Raw genomic sequence first — 24,340 nt, 5'->3', positions numbered from 1 at the left:
TGCAGTGCTGGCAGACAGAAGCCTAGCACAACAGTCATGTGAGAGGCTTCACCCAGCAACTTATGTAAACAAATGCAGAGACCCACTGCCAAACATTAGACAGAGCTCAGGGAGTTTTGTGAAAAAGGTGGAGGAAGGATTAAAAGCCAGAGAGGTCAAGGACGCCACAGAAAAAACTTCAGAATCAACTAACCTGGGCCCATAGGGGTTCATAGAGACTGAAGCACCAACCAGAGAGCATGCATGGGACAAACATGGTCAGTCCCCTTATACATATGTAACATATGTACAGCTTGGCCCTCATGTTGGACCTTAACAGCAAGAGCAGGCACTGTCTCTGAACCTGTTGCCTGCCTTTGGATCCCTTTCCCCTCCCTAACTGGACCAGCTTGTCTTGTATTTCAATAGAAGATGTACTCAGTTCTACTACAGCTTCGGGCTGATATCCATGGGAGGTCTCCCCTTCTCTGAGGAAAGAGAAGAGGGGGAAGTGAGGGGTAGGGATTAAGAGAGGAGGCAGGGGAAGCTCCAACTGGGATGTAAATAAATTAATTAATGAAGGGGGCGGGGAGAAAAACAGGTTCTTAGTGACCTGCTTTCTCTCCAGCTTGGCCTCATTTCCTAAAAGCTCATTTAGTATGATGATAATTAGTGGGTTAACCCGTTAATGACACTAGCTCACTTGTAAACTAGTCATTCCGGGACTCTGACCTGGCAACATTGGAGCCCTGAGGAGTACTTTACACATGGCCATAACAACCCTGATATCTTAACGTTCATTCTGTTGTGCAGTGATATTGTCTGTGTACTGTGATAAGTAAGAAACATTGTGAAAGTTTTGCCTCTATTTGCTTTAATATACTTCTAGAAGAATGATCAAATGTGTCTGTAAGCAGGAGAGTAGTGCTGCCCTGAGGTAACCCCAGAACATGGCGTTCTGATTTGTAGGGTAACTGTTAACTGTCTTAATCAAATTATAGATAACAATGCCCATCTTGTGTGAGTTACTGGGTTTTGGAAGTTTGGTAGCCACAGATCATTCAAAAAGTCTTAAGCTGTTTTAAACATGCAGAAAGATTGAAAAGCACTTGCAGGGGGCTTTCAGGAAGTTTTACTTAGTTCATGCGTTTTCCATTTGTATTTTTTTATTTAAAAATGATCGTCACTTTCCCCTCATTTGTGGTGTTGCTGTCTGAAAAGCAGTTTTGTTTGTTTTGTCAGTTGTGGTGAACTTCTGGGTTTCTGATATGTATATTGTTAAAGCCTAGATGATGAACTGGATTCTTTTCATGATTTAAAGAAATGGGAAACAGAAAAAGAATTAGTTGAAGATGATCATAGAGATGGTGCCTACAAAATAACAAAGCATTCCTTCAAAGAAATGGACAACAGTAAGGGTAAGAGTATTTGTAAGAATTTGTGTTCCAATGGTCTGACCCTGAATCCCCTGTAAGAGCAACAAGTGCCATCTCTCTAGCCCCAAGGGTTTACTTTTTATAAGAGAGTATTTTATACTTTATTAGCAGAAAGAAGATTCTGATACGTACATTATTGGTAGGGATTGGAAGTAAGTGAAACTTATCTACTATGTTTAGACTGTTAAATCACTTTGGAAAACAATTTGTCATTATTAGTAAAGTTGAACCTGCAATTTTGCTATTAGTTATGCGTATGCCCCAAATAAATTGACTGTGTGTGGCAGGAGCCAGATGCATGACTCTGTAAACTCTACGTTAAATACGTGTCTGGGAGAATATTTTTGTGTATTTATAAAATAGGGTAAACAGTAGGGACTTGTAAACCTGCCATTCTGCAGTTAGCCTGGGCAGATTTCAGAGAACATGTTAGTATTTAAAGGAGAGGTTATAGAAGTCATGTTAACCACAGGCATCTAAAGTCTAAAACAGACAAAAGAGGGACTTGTAAAATGTAGGTAGAGGGAATTGAAAAGAAAAGGCGGTAGTTAGCACCATAAATTAGCTGGTTAATTTGGTTTTAGGGCACAGGGTAACATGATTAGGAGTTTATGAGGTAACATTTCATGTCTTGGACTAGGCTAGTTAATTCATGAGTGTTTTTATGCAAATCATTAATTTATATACTTTATCCAAATCTTATGTTGCATTTTATTCTTTTTTTTTTTGTTTTTTTTGTTTTTTTTTTTTTTTTGCTGCATCATTCTTTCCAGATTTTATAACAATACTCTTAATTTTTATTTAATGCAACTCTTTCTGAAGACTCTCTATCTAAAAAACTAAAATTTTTTGCAGATGCCCTGCCAACTAACATGGCCTCCTCAAGACTTCAGACGGAATGTTACAGTGGTTCCGTTGACACTCCTCTGAAGCATGCCACTTACTCAAGACCCAAAGTGTCAAAGAAACAGGGTTTGCTTCCACATCAAATAAATCAAATATATGATGAATTATTTCATATACATACGAAATTGCAGGTAAAAACCAAATGCTGGATTGAGAGTTTAGAAATATTTGTGTTCTAAGACTATCTGCAAAACTTCAGTGTAAAGACTTTGATTTGACTTATACACAGTCAGCTCATGGCAGTTCAGAAGGGGCAGATTTAATGGATAGGAACTGTTGAATGGAAAGTGAAGTCGCTGAGGGAAACATCAAAGCAATGGCAGTTTGCTGGTCTCAGATTTTAGACTGTCTTATGTTTAATTTGAACCCAGCCCATTCTTAAGATATCAAAGAGAACATGCTGATACCAAGTATGTTATTTGAAGACATTATGAATTTGTTGTTGTACGTACATGTGTATAAGAAGTTGTTTGTCAAAATTCAACTCTGAAAGTGGACATTTATGTTATTTTTGGGATTTATATGTGAAGGGTATGTATGCGTGTGTTTATCAAGTATCTGGACAGAGAAGGAAGCACGAGTTTATCTAGTGCCGTTTATATGGCTCTTTATTAGAAGTAGTCATGTGTTGCTGTAAATGTGAAATAGATGGCTTAACCCTTTATGGGCACCCGCGGTCTCACTCTGTGGATGCTGCTCTAGTGTGGAGCTGTGCGCACAGACTGTCACTCAGTCCACATGACGCCCCTTCCACACGATTCCCTTCCTGAGCAGTTCACTCCGCTTGTCCTGGTGCTTCTGCCCCGGCGTGTTTCTTTACCCCACCGCCCAGTAAAACATGACTCTAAGACCCGATAGCTTTTCATACAGGTTTATATATCAAACTCTCAATCCACAAACCCTCTACACAATAAGATTACATCAAATGGACAAAGATACGAACTGCCCTTCTATATGAGATAAAAGACCTATAGAATCCCTTAGAATATTTACATCTACCTAGTGCCAATTAAGTTCACCTGGGTCCAGATCACCCTTCTTGAGCTCCTTCTTGATCTCCTTCTCCCACTCTCTTCTCTTCCGATTTCCTCCCTTTTCTCCGCCTACCTCTTCCTGTCCAATCATGTAACGCCTTAACATAAATCTACAGTCATGTACAACTATGAAGTAGTTAAAGCATGTAGACCCGTCATTAAATACCACCCATGATTACTATGGTATTTAAGAACAAGATTATTTTTATCCTAAATCATGTAAAAGTATTTTGGGAAAGACTGAGCCTGGTCCTTGACTGGAGGTAGAATTTAGATAGGAGAGCAGTGAGAACGACATTCTGGGTATGGCATTGACCAGATATGGTTCAGCCATTAGGAGGTAGAGGCAGGTGGATTTCTGTGAGTTCCAGACCAGGCTGATCTACACAGTGAGTTTCAGGCCAGTCAGGACGATATAGTGGGACCCTGCCTAAGAAAGAACTATGATGGTGTCCATGGTCCATGTTGCAGCAGAGAGCCATGTTGATGGCTGTGATCTGTACTGCTACCAGACACCATCATGAGCTCCATGGCACATTTGGAGGCTGGAGGTCATGTGGATGGCTGTGGTCTCTGCTGTCACCTGAGGCCATGTGGAAGTCCATGTTCCGTGCTCCCTCTGACTGTAAAGGGCAAGGAAGCTTCTGTAATGGTGTAGATGACTGCAGACTCATAGTTGAGAAAGAATGGCATAGAAGATTTCTGTGACAGCCCACCCACCTCATCTCCCAAAAAAGTAACAACCTATACAGAGAGCCACTGAAGAGAACTTAAGCGTTGTGATCAGGATACTGAAGTGCAGCTCTACACAGTTGATGGCTTCTGGTGGGATGTGGTGGAGATGGCTACTGGGCACCAGGAGTTTGACATGCTCCAGTGAGTACGTAGACAACACAAATTGGACAGCCTCCTCCTTTCTCCTCTTCCTCCTCTTCTCCCCCTCAGCTTCTTTTTCTTCCTCTTTCTTTTCTTCACTTTTCTTTCTTCTTTTTTTTCTTTTCTTTTGGAGTTAGAAGGTCAAAATGTGGTCAAGGAGACCTGGGATGGCTAGGAAATGTGATTGAGGTGTATGATGTGAAATTCCCAAATTATCAGTAAAAATATTGTGTTGAAAAAAATAAAGGAGTATAAGGAGAGATTGTCAGGTTGTGAATTAAGCAGACCCTGTATTGAAACGAAGTAGTAAAAACTCATGCTGGCTGTCTTACAGATGTTTAATCTAAGGAGTGAAATTAACAAATGGTGTTTTAGGAAGTGCTGTGCAGGGTAAAAGAAAAACAAACTAGCAAAGATGTATCAGCAGACAATTCAATGTAAAATCAGTGAGATAATGTGATTAATGTTTCATTACCTGCCGGTTTCATTTGCTTTTAAAATTTATTGGGTAGTATTAGAGTTACCATTAAGAACTTACATTTTTGCTACATTATGTGACTTCCATCCATTCAACACATATTTTAGTGCCTATTAATACGCATTCATATGTTCAATGATGTGTATCCTTGCAAGTGAATAAAATATCTAGGGTCCTGCTACATGTAGCTTATTTAAAGCAAATAGTGAATACCCATGTTAAAAATATATATACCATATTCTATATTATGCATATAATGTATACATAAAACTTAGATAGTATCTCATTAGCTAGCCCAGGCTGACCTTGACTTCACTGTGTAGTTTAGGCCATTCTTGAATTGTCTATTTCCCTGCCTTTAGTTGGTGTGCTAGAGAACTAAGGCACACACTTGTATCACCAAGCCATGCTCATTCTGTAACTTTAAATGAAAGAATAACACAAGTATAACCTGGATGTCTGATTAAGGGAGAATGGGAAGTCAGGTGAGGGTTTCCTGACATTTAAGTTAAATCCCATTTAAATCTAATCAGTGAGAGGAGTACATTCTAGTTTATATGAGAAGCTCTCAATTTAAGAAAAATAGAAGTACCTGACAATTTTTAAAGCAGGACAGCTATCTAAGCTGCTCTGCTTATGTGAACTGAGTGGAGGCCTGTGTAGGTGTAGAATTCAGGAGAGTAGATAGGATTCTACTGTAGGTCACTGGGTGACCGACAGTGGTGACATGGGGTGAGCAGGTTGGTGGCAGAGGAACCGCTGAAGAGAGTAGAGACTTCAGTGTGGCTGTAAAGATGTTTGGACTTGGTGTGCTGATTTAGATGAGACGTAGAGCAGGTGTGAGGCCCTAACATAGTTCCCACCTTTCTGGTCTGTGCAGCATGAAGGAAAAGTGGATTTCAGAAGAGAAGGATTGGGTTGGAAGAGTGGGTTTGGGTTGCTTTGACAGGTCAGCATACAAGCCTGACTGTCCTACCACTGAGCCTGGGTAAATAACCTAATCTGGGAATCAGTTATTTAATCAGTTAAGTATTCTGTCTCTGTGATGAAGTACTTGAAATAATCAACTTAAGCCAAATGTGTGCTCCACATGGTAGTATACACTTGGAAGTTTGAGGATCACTGGAGCCCCTGACTTTGAGAGTAAGCTGGGTAGGACCAGAAGATCTGGTTTCAATTCAAAATAATTAGAAAAAGTTTGCTTTGATTTGTAGCTTTGTAGGTTCTGGTCTATGATTATCCCCACTACGATAAAACACTGTGGCCAAAACAACTTGGGGACATCCAGATATCAGTCTATCATGAAGAGGAATCAGGGCAGAGACTCAAGACTAAATAAATAGAGGCAAGAGAGTAACACAGTTTAATAGCTTATACTCCATTGCTTGCTCAGCCTGCTTTCTTATACAACCCAAGATGAATTGCCCAAAAGTGGCATTGCCCTGAGTGAGCCAGGTCCTCCCACATCAGTCATTAATCAGGAAAATGCTTCACAAACTTGCCTAAAGATCAGTTGGATTATTTTTTTTAATGCTCTTCAGATTTCCTATTACTTCTATCTTTATCGACTGCAACCTACTACTTTCTCTCGGGCACTTCTGCAAGACTTAAAGTGAGTCTTAACTACAGTAGACCCCACCCCCAAGTGAGACATGAGAATGGAATTCGATGCAAAAGCAAGAGGTTTATTTTCTGACAAGTCAGGGTCGACCCTCAATCAGCCCCTCATGGCGAGTGACTAGAAGGTTACCCCAAATAGCTATTACAAGCAATTGTTATACATGTTAGGGGCACAGGTCACATCAACAAGGTTACAGTTCAAACTTTTTTAAAAAACATTTATTTATTTATTTTATATATGTGGGTACACTGTCACTTTCTTCAGACATACCAGAGGAGAGCATCAGATCCCATTACAGGTGGCTGGGAGCCACCATGTGGTTGCTGGGAATTGAACTCAGGATCTCCGGAAGAGCAGTCAGTGCTCTTAACCTCTGAGCCATTTCTCCAGCCCCCCCAGTTCAAACTTATTAGCTAAGCATATTGACCTTTAAATCTATTGGCTAACAAGCATCAATTAGTACATTCTGAGAATTTTCTACTCAATAATGTTTCTGTGGGTGGAGAATGGAACTTGGCCTAGCCTTGGCCGGAGACGGGTGGGTGTAAGGCTGGTGAAAACCTTTAGGGTCCTTCAATTCCACTCCCTGTTAGCAGCTTTCCTCAGAAGGTACCCAATGGCTCTTGCATCTCTAACATCTTGGGGTCTCCAAAGCAACTTAAACTTCACAGCTTCTTGTTCCAGTGTCTGGGATCCACACATGATCTTCTGGGCTCCTGCAAAGGGTTTGGTCACTTTTCCAGTTCTGCTCTCTGTAACACTCTAGACTATAGTTGACTCCATTCTACTGCTGCTACTGCTGTTGGTGATCATCCCATGGTACTGGCATCTCCAGTACACTGAGGTCTTCCACTACAACTAGGCTTGACCAATAGCCTCATACAGACTCTTCATGGTGCTAAGCCTCCGTTTCTTTGCATGACCCCTTTCAGCCATGGACTGTCAACTGCAACTGAGGCTGCACATTCACCAATGGTTTTCCCTGGCCTCTCACAGTGCCAAGCCTCAGCTGCCCCCCTTCAAAACCTATACCATCTGGGTGACTCTTACACATTACCAAGTCTGGCTACCAGCACAAGGTATATCCTTGGTCACCTCAGGAACACACAGCCTTCCAGAAGATTTCACCACATTGATGCTGTTCTTGTCTTAATCACCATTAACTTCTGAGCTCCAGGTAACCTTCATTAGTTGTTCCAGTGACCCCCTCCTCTTCTTGACTCTAAAGCTACAGCCACATGGCCAAAGCTGCCAAGTTCTGCTGTTGACTGGGGCTGGAACGTGACCCTCTTTTTCTGTTACATCTTTCATTGCCTAAGCTTGGATGTCCTGGAACTTGCTCTGTAAACCGATCCTGAACTTGAGAGATCTGCATGCCTCTGTTTCCTGGAATTAAAGGCATATACTACCATGCCCAGACATAAGCTTTTCACAAGCCTTTTATAAGTTCTGGATTGTAGTTTGTTGCAATATCCTCTTCAACCCAAATAAACCCATTCAATGAAAATACAACTCAGTATTATTAGGAACACAAGCTGTGCGTCTATATTGGACAGATTCACCACTACACTCTCTGTTCCCCTCCTAGGAGATCCCTTATAACTTGCTGTTAACTGTCCTCCTGTTCCCGTTCCTTCCTCTCCTTCTCCTCCTCTGACTCCTCCTTTTCCATTTTACTCCCTAGCTCTTCCTCTTCCGTTTCCTTTCCCTTTTTCCACTTCCTCTCCCTTTCCAATCATGTACTGACTTAACATAAATTTACAGTAGTTCATTCCAGATATAGTCAAGTTGAAGAATAGCCATCACAATCCATCTCTTGTCAATTTGACACACAATAATATTTCCTTATTTCTAAATGAAAACAATGACCAAGTCATAATGCCTTATATGATATAACTAACCTTTGTTCACTGAGAATGCATTAAAAAAAATAAGCTTAGCTGGGTGGGATCTTGCTCTGTAGGCATTCTCTTAGTTCCGTTTAATATCTTTGAACACAGGATTTAGTTCCATTCCACTAACTGGTGACCCTTTATTCTTAGAACCATACGTTTTGTATTTTTCCTTTCTAAGCTTGCTACACTTGATTGAAATGTAGGGAGAGTCTATGCTTAATTATTTTGAGATTTCCTTTGCCAATGAAATTAATCTATATCTCTTCACCTTAGCCTTAGGTAGACTCTTTGGACAAGGGCAAAGAGCAACCACAGTCTTCACCAAAATATCACAAGATTTCTAGACAACATAACAAAATTTTCCTCTGAAACATCTTGAGGCAGGCCCCCACAGTTCAAATCATCCTCAGCACCACTATCTTCTGTGTTCCTACTACTACAGTGGCCCATTAAGCTCCATTTAAAACATCCACTGCTTTCCAAATCTAAAGTCCCAAAATCTACATTCTTCCAAAAAAAAAAAAAATAATAATAAGGTCAAGCCTATCACAGTCCTTGATACCAACTTTTGTCTTAGAGTTTCCATTTCTCTGAAGAGGCACTATGACTAAGATTATAAAGGACAGCATTTAATTGAGACTGGCTTACAGTTTCAGAGGTTCAGTGCATTGTCATCAGGGCAGGAAGGAAGCATAGTGTCCTCCAGGCAAACTTGGTATTGATAAGGAGCCGAGAGTTACACATCTTGATCCAAAGGCAGCTATGAGGAAGTTCCCTTCAGCACTGGACAGAGCTTAAACATAGGGCCTCAAAGCTTTACCCCATAGTGACACACTTCCTCCAACAAGGCTACACCTACTCCGAAAAGGACAACATCTTCTAATAGTGCCACTTCCCATGGGCTAAGCATATTCAAACCACATACCATGACAGCAGGGAAGTCAAGGCAGCAGGACCTTAAAGGCAGGTAGTTATACCATATTCACAGTTAAGAGCAGATAAATGTAAGTTACTTGTCTAGCTTTTTGTTCTGTCTTACATAGCTCAGGGCTCTTTGCTGAGGGAGCAGTACTGCCCAGTGGGCTGGGCAAGACAGTTTCCCGTAGGCAGCTTACAGGTCAATCTGATCTAGGCAATTCCTTATGAGAACACTCTTCCCAGGAAATTCTAGACTGTGTCAAGTTGACAGTTAAAACTAACTAGTTATAGGTTGTGTGTAATATAGGCTGTTGTGATGATGTTACTGTGAGCATTTGCGTTTAAGTTTTGTATGAATACGTGCTTTCAGTTGGAATGCTGGAGTCAGATGCTAATTATTTTTAATATTTTTGAGGAACTACAGACTGTTCCAAAGTGACCACATGGTTTTACATCAGCAAAACCTTTTGATTAAAACTGACAATGGATTGAAACATTACTTGCAGAATTTGTCAACTAATTAATAAAAGCCATTTAAACTGTGTGTTTTGATAGTGTGAAACTACAGCCCAGCAGAAATTCGCTGAAGAACTTCAGAAACGAGAACAGTTTTTAGCAGAACGAGAACAGCTGCTTTTCAGACACGAAACTGCCTTGAGCAAGATTAAAGGTGTTAAAGAAGAAGTTCTGACGAGATTTCAGATTTTAAAGGAGGTAACTGTACAATGTTTGATTATAAAGCAATTCTTTTCTTTTAGCTTCACTGTTTTTCCATCTTACCATATTGCTTATTTTGCCCCCCTTCTTCCTCCTTGCATCCACACATGCACACATTATTTTCTCTTTTGTTGGAAATGGCTTTCTCATACTACTGTATGGTCACAGTTTATCCATCTCCTTCCAGATCCCCCCTACCTCCCCCACTCATCCAGCTTCATGCCTTTTCTTCTCTCTTTAGGAAATAAATAGGCAAACAAACAAACAAAAAACAAAGCAAAAGCGTGAGAAACACACACACACACACACATACACACACACACACACACACACACACAAACAAATGCCCAAACAGAGCAAAGACTGTTTTGCTAAGACTGACAAAATACTCTAAACAAACCATTGAGTTTGTTTTGTGTTGGTTATCATTGAGCCCAGGGCCTGCTGTTAAGTGTGGTTTGTATATCCACCGAGACTACATTGGAGAAAGCCAGTTTTACTTTATTGTATTTTTGTGACCAGTTGACCATTGAAGATAGCTTGGGGGCCAGGGTTTGGGCTTGTGTTGGGATCCCATTTGGTTTGGACTTACGCAGGCCCTGTACATTCTGGCACAGACTCTCTGACACAGTTCATATGTGTGTGTCAGTCTTGTGTCTGCAAGGCACTATTTCCTTGCTGTTCTCTATACCCACTGGCTCTTTGGTCTTTCTGACTTGTCTTTCACCTGGTGTCCTGAGCTCTAAGGAGAGAGAGAGGATAGCCATCCTATTTAGGACTGAGTGTTCCAAAGTTCCTCACTCTCAGCACATTGTCCGGTTGTGGCTCTCATTAGTTCCTATCTCCTACAGCAGCAGTGGCTGATCTGTGAGCATTGCAGAACATCCTTAGCAGTCATATTATTGCTATTATACAGGCAGTTCACCATTGCGGACAGAAGGCTTTACAGCTGGATTGCTGTTTACCTTTCTCCATTGGTAGTGTGCTGGGTACCATGAACAATAGTCAGCAGAGTGCAGGCTCTAGTTAGGCACCAGCATAACTTCTCTGTGTTCAATGAGATCTGTAGGTGTCTATTTCCCCTTCCTTGGGAGTGCTTTCCCTTCACCTATTCCTCTGTGGTTATACAGATTGTACATGCCTATCCAAGGCTTAAAAGCTAACACCTACACGTAAGAGAATATATACTATTCTGTCTTTTTAGGTCTGGGTTACCTCACTCCAGATGATTTTTATAGCTCTATTTATTTACCTACATATTTCATTTTCCTTCAAGGGTAGGAAATACTCAGGAATATGTAAATGACCATTTTCATTAACCATTCATCTGTTGATCGTCCTTGAGGTTATTAGAATAGAACAGCAGTGAACATGGTTAAACTACTGTTTCTAAATAGAGTCCTTTGGATATATGCCTGTCTTAGCATTACTGTTACTGTCATGAAACACTACGACCAAAGTGACTTGAAGAGGAAAGGGTTTGTTTGGCTTATGCTTCCACATCATTGTTCATCATCAAAGGAAGTCGGGACAAGAATCAGTCAGGGCAGGAATATGAAAGGAGGAGCTGATACAGACGTCATGAAATAGGGCTACTTCCTGGCTTGCTCTCCAAGACTTGCTCAGCCTGCTTTCTTGTAGAACCCAGGACTATTAGTCTCAATAAAGCTTGGCCCTCCCCATCAATCACTAATTAATAAAATGTCCGGCAGGCTTTCTTGTTGTCTGGTCTTACACAAGACACTTTCCCAATTGAGGCTTCTTCCTCTCTTGATGACTCCAGTTTTTGTCAACTTGGATATAAAACTAGTCAGCACAGTGCCCAAGAGTGGTAAGCTGGATCTTGTGGTTCCCAGCTCCCTGAAGAACTACCACACTGATTTTCATAGTGGCTGCTGAAGTTTGCACTTTACCAGCAATGGGTAACTGTTTCCCTTGCCCCACATCCTAACCAGCATGAGCTATTAGTTTTATTGCCCTTGGCCATTCTGATTCTGATAAGATGAAATCTCAGTGTAGTTTTGGTTCAAATTCCCTTGATGACTAAGGATGTTGAGCATTATTACTTTGTTTCTCAGCCTTTTGTGTTTTATCTTTTAAGAACACTGTTAGTTCTGTACTCCATTTTTAATTGGGTTATTTGTTTTCTTGGTGTTCAGTTTAAAAAAAAACTGGCTCTCTGTCAGATGATTAATTAATTAATGATTAATTTTCTCATCTGTAGCCTGCCAATTAGTCCTAATGTTATATTTAGCTTTGTCTTTTGCTCATAAAAGCTCTGCAGTGTTGAGACCCCACTGATTAATTGTTCTTAGTGCGGATGTTGTTATTGTCCCATCCAGGAAGTGTTTTCTTGTGCCTGTGAGTTCAAGATTGTTCCGTACTCTCTCTACTACCAGACTCAGGGTATCTGGCCATACCTTCTACATGCTGCTGTACAACTTGACCAACAATGTCTGTTGAAGTTGCTGTCATTTTTCCACTGTGTGTTTTTGTTAAGAAATCAGGTGCTGGTTCTAGAGAGAGAACCCAGTGGTCACGAACATTGACTGCTCCTCCAGAGGTCCTAAGTTCAGTTCCCAGCACCCACATGGTAGTTCACGGCCATCTATAATGGGATCTGATGCTCTTTTCTGGTACGCAGCACTCATATACATAAAATGAATTTTTAAAAAATCAGGTGCCCATAGATACGAGGACTTATCTTGGTCTTCAATTTAGTACATTGATCAATATATTTTATGCCAACACCATGCTGTTTTTATTACAGTAGCTCAATAGTATAACTTGAAGCCAGGTATGGTGATACCTCCTGCAGCTTTCTTACTATTCAGAACTGTTTTAGCTATTCTAGGTATTGGGTTTCCAAATGAAAATGAAAGTTTTTTTTTCTTCCAATTTCTGTGAAGAATTGTGTTCGAATTTTGATGGGGATTGCATTTAATATGTATATTGCTTTTGGTGTCCATGTTCATAATATTAAAGCTACTGATCCATGAGCGTAGGAGATCTTTCCATCCTCTGGTATCTTCTTCAATTTATTTCTTCAGTGCCTTTAAGTATTTATTATACAAGTCTTTCACTTTCTTGGTTAGAGTTACTCGTGTGTGTGTGTGTGTGTGTGTGTGTATGTATGTGTTACACACATATATACATATATACACATTTATTTATGAAAATTTATATGTGTATATATGCTTAAATACATTGGTAAGAGTTTTGTGATGAAAGAATTTTAGCTTTAATTAATTTATGTTTAATAACATTTGATTTATTTTAGTTTTTTGGTGGGGATTTAACTTGGAGTTGGGCATGTTAGGCCCTACTGATACAGGATTCTTAGCTGTTATTTTGATTAGACTTCCCTCTCTTCTAGCAACACAGTACAGAAGTCGAACACTTAACGGAAACTATAAAGGAAAAGAATAAAGAGAACAAGAGAATGAGGTCCTCCTTTGATACCCTGAGAGAGCTGAATGATAACTTAAGAAAACAGGTAAGACCTATTCCATATGTATTAGATTTAAGATAATATTTAAGAAATTTAAGTTAGTTTTAAAACATTTTAGCTAAAGAACTCAATAAATTTGTTAGCTTTATTTTAATATTTTTGTAAACATAAATATTTACATTCTTGCTTCCTCTTTTTAATTTATTATATATTTGGCAATTTGAAAAAAAATTAAAAATAAAAGCTTTACTAGGTTAGCGGCAAGCACAGGGACTGAAGTGGTTATGAACCCTGATTGCTCTTCCCAAGGACTGGATTCAGCTCCTAGAATCCACATGGCAGCTCACAATGGTCTCTATCTCCACTTCTAGCGGTCTGATGCCCTCTTCTGGCCTCCAGATGTACTCCATGCATGTGCACAAGGACGTGCAGGCTGTCAAAACACCCATGTACCTTCTTTTATTTATAAAACAAGCATAAGAAAAACCTTAGTAATTTGAGAATGGGTCAACTTACTTTTTTATGAAGCCTACGACCAGAGCTCTCAGATAGTACCACCCGGTTTTAGGATAGGTCTTCCAACCTCGCTTAATCTAAATAAACTCAGAGGCATGCCAGAAGGCTAACCCAATTTAATTCTGTGTAGATAGGAATGTGCCTTGTGAATGGTTACAGACTCTGTCTTATTGATCATTAACACTAATCATCATAGGAGCTTTGACAATTTTTGATGAAATAGAAAGTTTCCTAGATACTGTTAATATTTTAGAATGAAGTGGGAATTTTTGGCTGTTTTGTTAAATTGCTTGCTTAAGTATGTGATAAAATTGGACAGTGCATTGAGAAGTAGTATCAAAATAATTTAAAATTTTTACTGAAATATGTAATTTTTTTTCCTTAGCTAAATGAAGTAAGTGAGGAAAACAAGAAGATGGAGATTCAGGCAAAAAGGGTCCAAGCTCGTTTAGATAACTTACAGGTAAGTTGCCTGCTTTTCTCCAATGAGTTTTTGTTTTTATAATTTTTTTATTGCGCATGCGTGTGTGTGTGTGTGTGTGTGTGTGTGTGTGTATCTAAGTGAGTGTATGCCATGTGTGTGCAGTTGTCTACAGAAGTCAGAAAAGGTCATTGGAGCCCCTGGGGCTGCTACTCAACTACTGTCTGGTTCTCTGGAAGAGTAGTATCTTTTCTTAATAGCCGAGGCACCTCTCTAGTCCTTGTCATAAGTTTTAAATGAACTATTTTGTGTATTTGAGTGTTTGCGGCACATATGACTATATCCCATGTGCCTGTCCTGTGCCCGTGGGAGTCAGAAGAGGGCACTGGATTTCTCTGGAACTCTATGGGTGCTGGACATTGAACTAGGACCCTCTGGAAGAGCAGCCATGTATCTTGTCCAGCCGTGTCTGGAATTTCTTAACTGATTTGCTTGTTTTGTGTACGATTGCCCCTTAACTTATGACTGTGCGCTGTTGCAGAGGAAGTACGAGTTCATGACAGTGCAGAGACTGAAAGGAGAGTCCCATGCTGCTCACGAAGGGAAAAGCTTAAAACAAGAAAAGGTGCCAGCTTCAAAGCCTCTCAAGGTATGATATGATTAAAATTCCTCCAGTGGAGAGCTAGGAAATTTTCTTAGATCTTTTAATCATTTTTTTTTTTCTATTTTAAGTAAAATATATTTTTGTTTTGAAAGAATTCATCTTAATTATTTTATAGACTTACCTGTGAAATAATATGTGTATAACATATAGATTAATATTTTTTCTTTCCACCCAGAAACAAAACAGCGTTCAGCACTATGTTAGTGGCAGTGACAAGTTACAGGTCCTTTAAGGTTACTTGTTAATAAAGTTATTTTCTTATCCAAACCACACTCTAGCTGTGTCAGCTTTTATCAACTTACTTAACTTGTACAACAGGTTTATTTTAGTTCACAGTTTGAGTGATTTCAGTGGCCTCTCAGTTTTTGTTGTTGTTGTTAGCTTTACACATATTAGAGTCATATGGGAAAGAGGGAATCTTAGTAGGGGGATTTCTTTTATCACATTACATGTAGGCAAGACTGTGGTGTTTTTTGATTGCTGATTAATGTCTACTCTGCTACAGGGTGCCAACCTTGGGCAAATGGTCTTTTTTTTCTAGGTTTATTTATTTATTTTATATATAAGTACACTGTTAAGACACACTAGAAGAAGGCATCAAATCTCATTACAGATGGTTGTGAACCACCATGTGGTTGCTGGGAATTGAACTCAGGACCTCTGGAAGAACAGTCAGTGCTCTAACCACTGAGCCATCTCTCCAGCCCCTGCAAGTGGTCTTGGCTGGTATAAGAAGCAGGCTGAATAAGCCATTGGAAACAAGCCAATAAGCAACATTTCTCCATGGTTTCTGCTTCCGTTCCTGGGTCTAGGTTCCTGCCTTGAGTCCCATACTTGGGTTGGTTTTATGAAGAACTATGATCAGGTTGTGTCAGCCAAACAAAACCTTTCCTCCCCAAGTTGCTTTAGTCTTAGTGTTCATCACAGTAATAGAAAGCAAACCAGGATAGGGCCTGCAGTGAGGCAGGTCCTCACGATAAGAGAATATGGAATGAAGCAGACCTGAGCACCTCATAGCCAGGAAACAGACTGGAGGAAAAGCATGTCTCCAGTGACATTCCTCCACCTAAGCCCTATGTCCTAGTTTCCACCTTCTTCCAATAATGATTAGCTCATTGATTATCTTCATTAAGTCATTGTTAATTCATCACTGACTGAGTCAGAACTCACATGATCTAGTTACTTTTACCCCTCCAAGCCCTGCCTCTCAACACAGCATTTTTGGGGAGACATTTGCTACACAGATCATAATACTACCACAGACTGGGTTCTCTGAATTCCATAATTTTTTAAACTTGAGGTATAAGTCACATATAATAACAAACTAGATTTTTCTCATGTAAAGTTTTGGTAGATGCTTTTCCTCGTGCCATGTACAAACAGATATAGCACTAGAATGTTCCTCAGAAGCAGCCGTTGACATGCATTCTCTCGGCCTAGAGTGTTTGGCCTGTTGAATAGCATTAGTGCATTGAATTGCATGGTATCTCATTCGGTTAAGACCTTCCTTTCTCTTCACGGTGTTGCTTGCATTAGCAGTAATCAGTAGCATCCCTTTACATGAATTTATTACAGTTCACATATCCATTTCGTACATAGATACTTGTGTTTTTTATCTTACAAATAAAAGTGGTATAAATATTCACATACAAGAATTTTGTGGGCATGTTTTAATTCTTACTAGAACCAGAATTTTTGAGTTACAAGGTAGATGTGTATTTTTAAAAATGTCTATTTCCCAAAGCAATTGTAACATTTTATAATTCTAGCATTGTATTAAAAAGTTCTATTTACTTAACAAACTTGCCAGTACCTAGCAATCTCTTTTTCAAAGCTTGAACCCTATAATACTTGGGTAATAGTATTTACCGTGGACTTTAATCATTTTATCACATTTTGTAGTTCTTTATGTAAGTTGGAGAAAGATGGACGTTTTATATGGTTAAGAATTTAATTTATATACATTAAAATGAAAATGTATTAAATTTTAATGTAATAAATTTTAAATGGTTTAAGAGCACCTGCTACTCTTCCAGAGGACTTGGGTTCAGTTCTCAGCGTGTACACAGTGGCTCAGAACTGTCTGTAACCTCGGTTCCAGGGAACCCATTGCCTTCTTCTAGCTTCTTGCAGACATTGCGCACACATGGTTTGCAGATATACATGCAGGTGAAACACTAATATATTAACTAATTTATTTATTTATTAATATAATAATTAAATAAATAAACATTCTAAAAATGCATACTCAGGATTAGTTTCACCTAAAGTAGTTAGTTTCTACTTGAAGAAAAAAACTGAAGTTTAAAAGTATTCTTGCATGCCAGCAAATGGCTCAGTAGGCAAATGTTCTTGACAATCAAGGCTGACAACCTGAGTGATTCTCAGCACCCACTGTAGAAAGAGAGAACTGACACAACACACTTTCACTCATGCAAATGTCATAAACACACAGTAAGTAAACATGTTATGGTATATATTAGAATGGATGGCTTATCCCTTTATGGGCCCCCGCGGTCTCACTCCACGGACACCACTCTAGTATGGAGCCAAGCACTCGGTCCACAATCCATCCTCTCCAGGCGGTTCACTCTGCCAGCCCTGTTGCCTCTGTCCCAGGTGGATACGACCACCCCAGTGTGTTCCTTTCCTTTCCTCCACTGCCCGGCACAAACATGACTCTAAGTCCCAGTAGCTTTTCATGGGAGGTTTATATATTAAATTCTCAATCCACAAACCCTCTATACAATAAGATTAAGTACAATAGGCAAGGATATAAACTGCCCTTCTATAAGACCTTTAGAATCCCTTAAGAATATTTATATCTACCTATCACCAATTACAGCCACCAGGATCTAGGTCCACTTTCTCCAGCTCCATCTTGATTTCTCCTTTTCTCCTCCGCCTCCTCCCTATACTTTTCCGCTCCTCGGTCTTTCCTCCGCCTATCTCTCTTCTGTCCAAATATGTATCGCCTTAACATAAATCTATATAAATATATTAAAATTATTATTTTAAAAACATGTGTAAGGGGACCAGCATGTTTGTGAGCTTTGGGTTTGATGAGAGACCCTAACACACTGAATATTGTGTAAGAGCCATGTGGAATGAATGGTTCATCATTAACAACCATATGCCTTGATTAGTTCAAAAGCTGGGCAGTTTCTCACTCTTGGCTAGCACACATTTCCTTCTGGTACTCCAGACTTAATACCCTCTAATTCTATATTTTATCTTTGTTGCCCTGGCTCCGTCTGGGCAGTACCCTAGTCTTTGCTGCCTAAGAACGCTTCTGAGCAGCCCTTGCACGCCTGGGGGGGGGGGTGGGCCTTCCTTCTCACCTACATTTCAGATGATTTTACTTCTGTAGCTCTAAATCTGATCAGTTTCCCTCCAAATGATGGCATATCCTCCCCTTCTCTCTCCTAGTCTCTAGCCCACACAAATCTAAAGGTCTCACCTCAGACTACCTGCCTAGCCATTGGTTCTTGGTTCATTATTGATCGATCAAAAACCGACTGGGGACAAGGATTTTCATTGTTTGTACACGTAGATTTCTGATTTTAGGGGCTGGATTAATTCAGAGCATTAGAACCAATCCCCAACAAGACAGAAACTTTTACTTAGAAATAATAAGACCCATGCCAGGCCAGTCTCTAGCATAACTGGAGACTGAAACAAAGTTTGGGAACGTAATTAAGACATCTACCAGGTTATTCAGAAACAGTTTATTGAAACTTTTGTTGCTTGTGAGAGTGCTGTAAACTCTGGTCAGCAAGTTTCTTTGTAAAGGTGAGGCTCTCAGTTGACAGTTGTTACATAATAGTCAAAGGTAGGGTGGGCCATTTAGTTAGCGGACTCTGAAATAGTTCTTGGAATAAAATCTGTGTATGTCCCTGGGATGTGGCAGGAAGGATTCTGTTTTTTTTTTTTTTTTTTTTTTTTTTTTTGTTTGTTTTGTTTTTGTTTTTATTTTTTGAGGTAGGATCTCATAGCCTAGGCAGACCTTGAACTTTTGTAAACTGAAAGCGACTCTTAGACAGGGTTTTCTAAAGCAACAGAACTTATAAGATGTGTGTGTGTGTGTGTGTGTGTGTAAAAACTGGCTTTAATTTAGCAACATGGATCACTGTGTCTAAAAAAGCCTAACAACAGTTATGTGTAAATATGTGTATATATACATATAACTTATACTATATATATGTATATACACACACACACACACACATATATTAAATAAAGATATTTGTTAGAGTGGCTTATAGGCTGTAATCCAATTAGTCCAACAATGGCTGTCTCTTGGTGAAAAGGCTGAGAATCAAATAGTTGCTGTGCCTACGAGACAGCATTCCCAATCTTGTGTTGGAGCCCTAGAGAGCTGCTGGTCTTCAGTCTTTGTTGGAATCCCTAGGAAGTAGGCTCTAATACTAGTGAAGGAATGCCTCAGCAGCGGGATAGGTTAACTTACCACAAATCAAAGCTTCCTTCTTCCAAGTTCTTTTATTTTGGATGCTACCAGAAGGTGTGGCTCATACTTAGGGCGGGTCTTCCAACCTCAAATGATCCACTCAAGAAAAACTCACAGGTTTGCCTAGATGCTTGGGTTTTAATTTATTTTTTATTTTTTTGTGGGACCAAGCACAGGTCTCACACATGCTAGGCAAATGTGCTATCCCAGGTCTTTTGCCTTACTCTTTTTCTCTCCTGCTTTGATAGGTTCCCAAAGAATAGGATTTCCAGGAAAGATTATACATAATGTTTATATCAAGTTATTACAAAGAAATTAAGTTTTGTGGGAAGAAACATGATATCCCACAATAGAAACTAGTTTTGGGAATCGTTAAGTCTGTGTTGTTAGGCTTTTTTAGGCAGGGTGATTCATGCTGCCAAATTAAAGCCAGTTTTTACATTTTTGTGTTATCAAACTTAAATAACTTTAAGGACAGTTATTTAAAGAAATTTTTTTTTGTTGGTTTGGAGACAGGGTCTCACTGTGTAACCCAGTTTAGCCTTAAACTCATTGTCTTCTTCAGCTTCTCTGGTGCTGGGATGGGGTTATAGTCTAGAACCTCTCTACATAACCACTGAAAACTCTTTATTATAGTAATAATGTACTTTTATTTTCCTTATTATGAATTTACTTATCTAAGCATACATTTAATGTTTTTAATATTGAGTAAATATTTTATTTGGAATTTATTTTTGCTTAGATAAATACCTATATACTTGTCTAAAGATACTTTAGGTAAATTCTTCTATAATCACCAAATTTAAGGCTTTCTTTTTAGTTTTTATGGGGTTTTCAACTGAAGTAAACATTTGATTTACTGTTTGGTCAACAGGCAGCACTCAATGGACAAGTGTATGAGCTGTTAACTGTTTTCATGGATTGGATATCAGACTGCCATCTTAGCAAAGTGGAGCCTGAGGAGCCTGGTATAGATGGAGAAAAGACACCAGCCAAGTCTTCCCAGAGAAGCGACATTCAAGAGAAATGTGTAAAGGTTGGGGTTCAAGAGTTTACTTACTTTTATTTATCTGTGTAAGTGTTCTGCTTGCGTACACATCAGGGCCACATGTGTTCTGGTGCCCGTGGAGGCCAGAGTGGGTGTTGAATCCTAGAACTGGACTTACAGAAGGTGTGGGCCCTGTTATTACTTCCATACTAGCCTGGGTCTTTCGTAAAAGCTGTAGGTGCTTTTAACCTCTGAGCTATGTCAGCATCCCAAGTTTTTAGTTCTTTGTCTTGTCAATTTGAAATACATGATGATTAAGTAAGAAAAAACTTCTGGCATTTTTTAAAAATTTACTTTATTGTAGTTTTGAAAAATCGCATCTATTTATTTAATGAGGGGTGTCTGGGAGCACAGGTACACCAGCACACATGTATGAAGGTCAGAGGACAACTTTCTGGAATCCGTTCTCTCCTTCCAATGTGTGCGTGCATCGCAAGAGTGAAACTCAGGTCCCCAGGCTTGGTGGCCAGTACCTTTTCCCACCAAGCCATCTTACTGGCCCCCCATTTTTATTTTTTAAATTAGATTCATATATTTTATGTGAGAGTGTTTTGCCTGAATGTATGTATGTGTACCACATGAATGTATGTATGTGTACCACATGAATGTATGTATGTGTACCGCATGAATGTATGTTTGTGTACCACATGAATGTATGTATGTGTACCACATGAATGTATGTATGTGTACCACATGCATGTATGTATGTGTACCACATGAATGTATGTTTGTGTACCACATGAATGTATGTATGTGTACCACATGCATGCATGATACCTGCAGGGGTCAGAGGCCTCCTTTTGGTCCTCTAGGACTGGGGTTACAGGTGGCTGTAATCCGTCTGGGAACTGAACCCCTGTGCTCTCTCTGCAAGAGCAACAGTGCATTTAATTAACCCCATCTTCCCAGCCCCAATTTCTGTCATGTTTATAAGTGGGAAATGTTGATAGTATTTTTTGTTTTGTGAGACAAGGTTTCAATACGCAGCTTAGGCTGTCTTTAAACTCACTGACTACTTTAGGATGGTGTTAAACCTAGAATTCTCATCACTGTCTCAGTGTTACTGGGCTTATAAACGTGTGCCTCTATATCTGGAGTAAATGCAGTTTTGCCCAAAAATTGTCTATACCAACAGTTTTTAACATGATTCATTTCAGACCTCAGTATTAATTCATACTAAATTTAAATGATTTATTTTATGTGTGTGGATGTTTTGTCTACATACATATATACCAAATACAGGTACTAATCAAGGAACTGGAAGAGGATGATGGGTCCTTTGGAACTGGAGTTACAGAGTGTTATGTGCCACCATGGGGTTCTGGGAACTAAACTCTGGTCTTCTCCAAGTTGCTGAGCCATCTACATTTTTTTATATTTTATATTATTATATTTATTTTGGGTACTGGGGATTAAACTCAGGGCCTAAGCAAGTACTACACTATATTTGTAGTTTTCTTTCTTTTTTTTTTTTTTTAAGATTTTTTTTTTATGTGAATACACTGTAGCTGTCCTCAGACACACCAGAAGAGGGCATCAGATCCCATCTCAGATGGTTGTGAGCCACCATGTGGTTGCTGGGATTTGAACTCAGGACCTCTGGAAGAGCAGTCAGTGCTCTTAACCGCTGAGCCATTTCTGCAGCCCCTGTAGTTTTCTTAATATGTTGGGAATTGTTTATTTTTTAAGCAGAGACATGAGCTTAATAACATGCTCAAAAATGTTGAAAGCAGTTGTTTGTTCAGTGATGTGAATAGTTCTTTCTACGTTTGAGACCTATTGGGATAATTCTGTTTTGTTAGTTCTGTTTGGAGGTTCTGCTTTCAGTGGTTCTCGTTATCAAAGGAAGACATCTGTTCATGATTCATAACAAGTATGAAAGTCTGTAGGATTGACACTTAATATAAAAACTTTGAGAAAAGCACAGATTTTGGTTTTTTTCAACAATAATTTCATGATTATTAAGTATGGTGCAGATTTTAAGTAAAATATTCATCAGTTTTTCTTTTGTACTAGGTAGAATAATGGCCACAAAAATATTCCCATGCTGATCTTTGGAAATTACTGATGTGTTTTGGTACATGACAAAAGGGAATTAAAATTGCCAGTGAGCTGTCCCTGAAACAGGAGGTTTCCCAGGGTTTCCAGGCAGGTCCAGCACATGGAAGGGAAGAGTCAAAAGAATAGGTCGACTGCTCAGTGCATTGTTGCTGGCAGTGAAGATGGACCAAGGAGAGAAGAGCTGTGGAGAGTAGATGGTTCTGGAAGCTAGATACCCTCTCAGCTCAGTCACCAAAGGTTGATGTCAATTCCTGGGCTGCAGAGACCTGAGCTCTGCTCACAGCTTGAAAGAGTAAGGAATGAATCTTCCCCTTAGCCTCCAGACACGTGTACAGGGTGTAGACATCTTAACCTTGACCAGCTGAGACCTAGATCAAACTTAACATCAGTGCTGGCTAAAGATACTTTGAGACACTTTGTTATAGCTTTCATAGGACCCACATTATTTAGATTTTTAACACCTGTATAAACCATTTCTCTATAGCAAGTTCAAAGCCAGAAGAGAATTCATAAAACTATCTCAAAAATAGTTTTTAACAATGAAATCTGAATTGGGCACATGCTTTTAATCGTAGTACCCAGGGGCAGGAGGCCTCTAGTGAGGCCAGGCTGCTCTACATAACAAGTTTCACGAAATTCCCGAATACATAGTAAGATCCTATCTAAAAGAAAGGGGGGTGGGAGAAAAGGAAAACAAAAAGATTTACATTTACTTAATAATATATTTGTCTCACATGTAGCTCAGGTTCATTTCATCTTTAAGAATAACCTCAGCATACTTGAAAGGGCGGATAGTATCAGTTGGTGATTTGAGTGTTTGTGGTCAGTGTAAGTAATAATCACATCTTTTCAACAAAATTTACAGCTTGTGATTTTTAAACAAAATAATTCTTTCTTTGGAACTTGTTTTTGTCATAAGCATAAGAACATTAAACTGTGTCACGTTTTGGCACTTTTCCTGGTTTCCTTTCTGTTGCTGTGATAAACACCATGACCAAAAGCAATGTGAGGAGGGGTTTCTTTCATGTACAGGTAGTAATAGGGAAATCAGGGCAAGGTTTCAAGGCAGGAATTTGAAGCCAAACTCGTAAAGAACCGCTCATTGCTTTAGGTCACTCACTGGCTCACTCTTGCTTATCCTCAGATAGCTTTTTTTATACAGCACCTGATACCTGTTGGAGGAATGGAGTTGCCCACAGTGGGCTAGGCCCTCTTTGATAGTTAATACAGTCGTCACAGACTGTTAAGGCTCCTCTAAATCTAGGTGATGCCAAGTTAACAGTTTAGGGTGACCAAGGCAGGCTGATACTATATTTATTCTAAGAAAACTAGGATTGCTGAGATAATTTTGAAAAACAGTATCATTAGAAATGACCCATGGGACCTTCTGACATATTTTGGTGTGTGTGTGTGTGTGTGTGTGTGTGTGTGTGTGTGTGTGTGTGTGCGCGCGTGTGTGTTAGGCCCCATCATCATTTAAGGGTTGTAAATATTGATATGTTTAATATTTTAAAACATAAAAATTCCTTAGAAACTAAATCTGAAACACTTGTTACGACCAAACTGAATATGCTTCATAAGACTGACTTTCTCTTGTGATTAAAAAGCAGGTGGGTGGGGTATCTTTAAAGAACTTGAGACAAAGCAACAGTAGTTGTCGCAAAGTCATACAGCATGAAGTAGAACCTACTAAGATTGCTATAAAAGTAAAAATGCTGACGTGTCAGGAGTCAGAGTCACAGCAAAGTACGTGTGAGCATTGATCACATTATTCACTTTCTGCATTAGAAGCCTCAAAAGGAAGAGAGAGGAGGCAAGCTTGTTTGGTAGATAGTGGGCGAGCACAGCCCA

The 24,340-nt window shown here is 39.4% G+C and overlaps 1 protein-coding gene across 4 annotated transcripts in view; it reads left to right on the top strand.

The window, feature by feature from the left end:
* Window positions 1–24,340, top strand: part of CCDC138 (coiled-coil domain containing 138) — a gene marked incomplete at both ends in the record, with an annotated part of 53,178 nt that overhangs the window by 7,717 nt on the left and 21,121 nt on the right. For 3 of the 4 annotated variants that reach the window (XM_080937679.1, XM_080937681.1, XM_080937678.1), the window contains 7 exons: window positions 1,264–1,391; window positions 2,271–2,452; window positions 9,699–9,857; window positions 13,237–13,356; window positions 14,213–14,290; window positions 14,790–14,897; window positions 20,255–20,416. In XM_080937679.1, coding sequence (XP_080793805.1) covers window positions 1,264–1,391; window positions 2,271–2,452; window positions 9,699–9,857; window positions 13,237–13,356; window positions 14,213–14,290; window positions 14,790–14,897; window positions 20,255–20,416 — 937 coding nt within the window. Of the gene's footprint in view, window positions 1–1,263; window positions 1,398–2,270; window positions 2,453–9,698; window positions 9,858–13,236; window positions 13,357–14,212; window positions 14,291–14,789; window positions 14,898–20,254; window positions 20,417–24,340 lie in introns of all 4 variants that reach the window. The other variant, XM_080937680.1, reaches the window with a different exon arrangement.

This window comes from Micromys minutus, assembly GCF_963924665.1.
Source record: "Micromys minutus genome assembly, chromosome: 25".
Taxonomy (NCBI): Eukaryota; Metazoa; Chordata; class Mammalia; order Rodentia; family Muridae; genus Micromys; species Micromys minutus.
The sequence above is the reverse complement of the archived record's forward strand: the minus strand, read 5'-3'. Positions and strand labels throughout refer to the sequence as shown.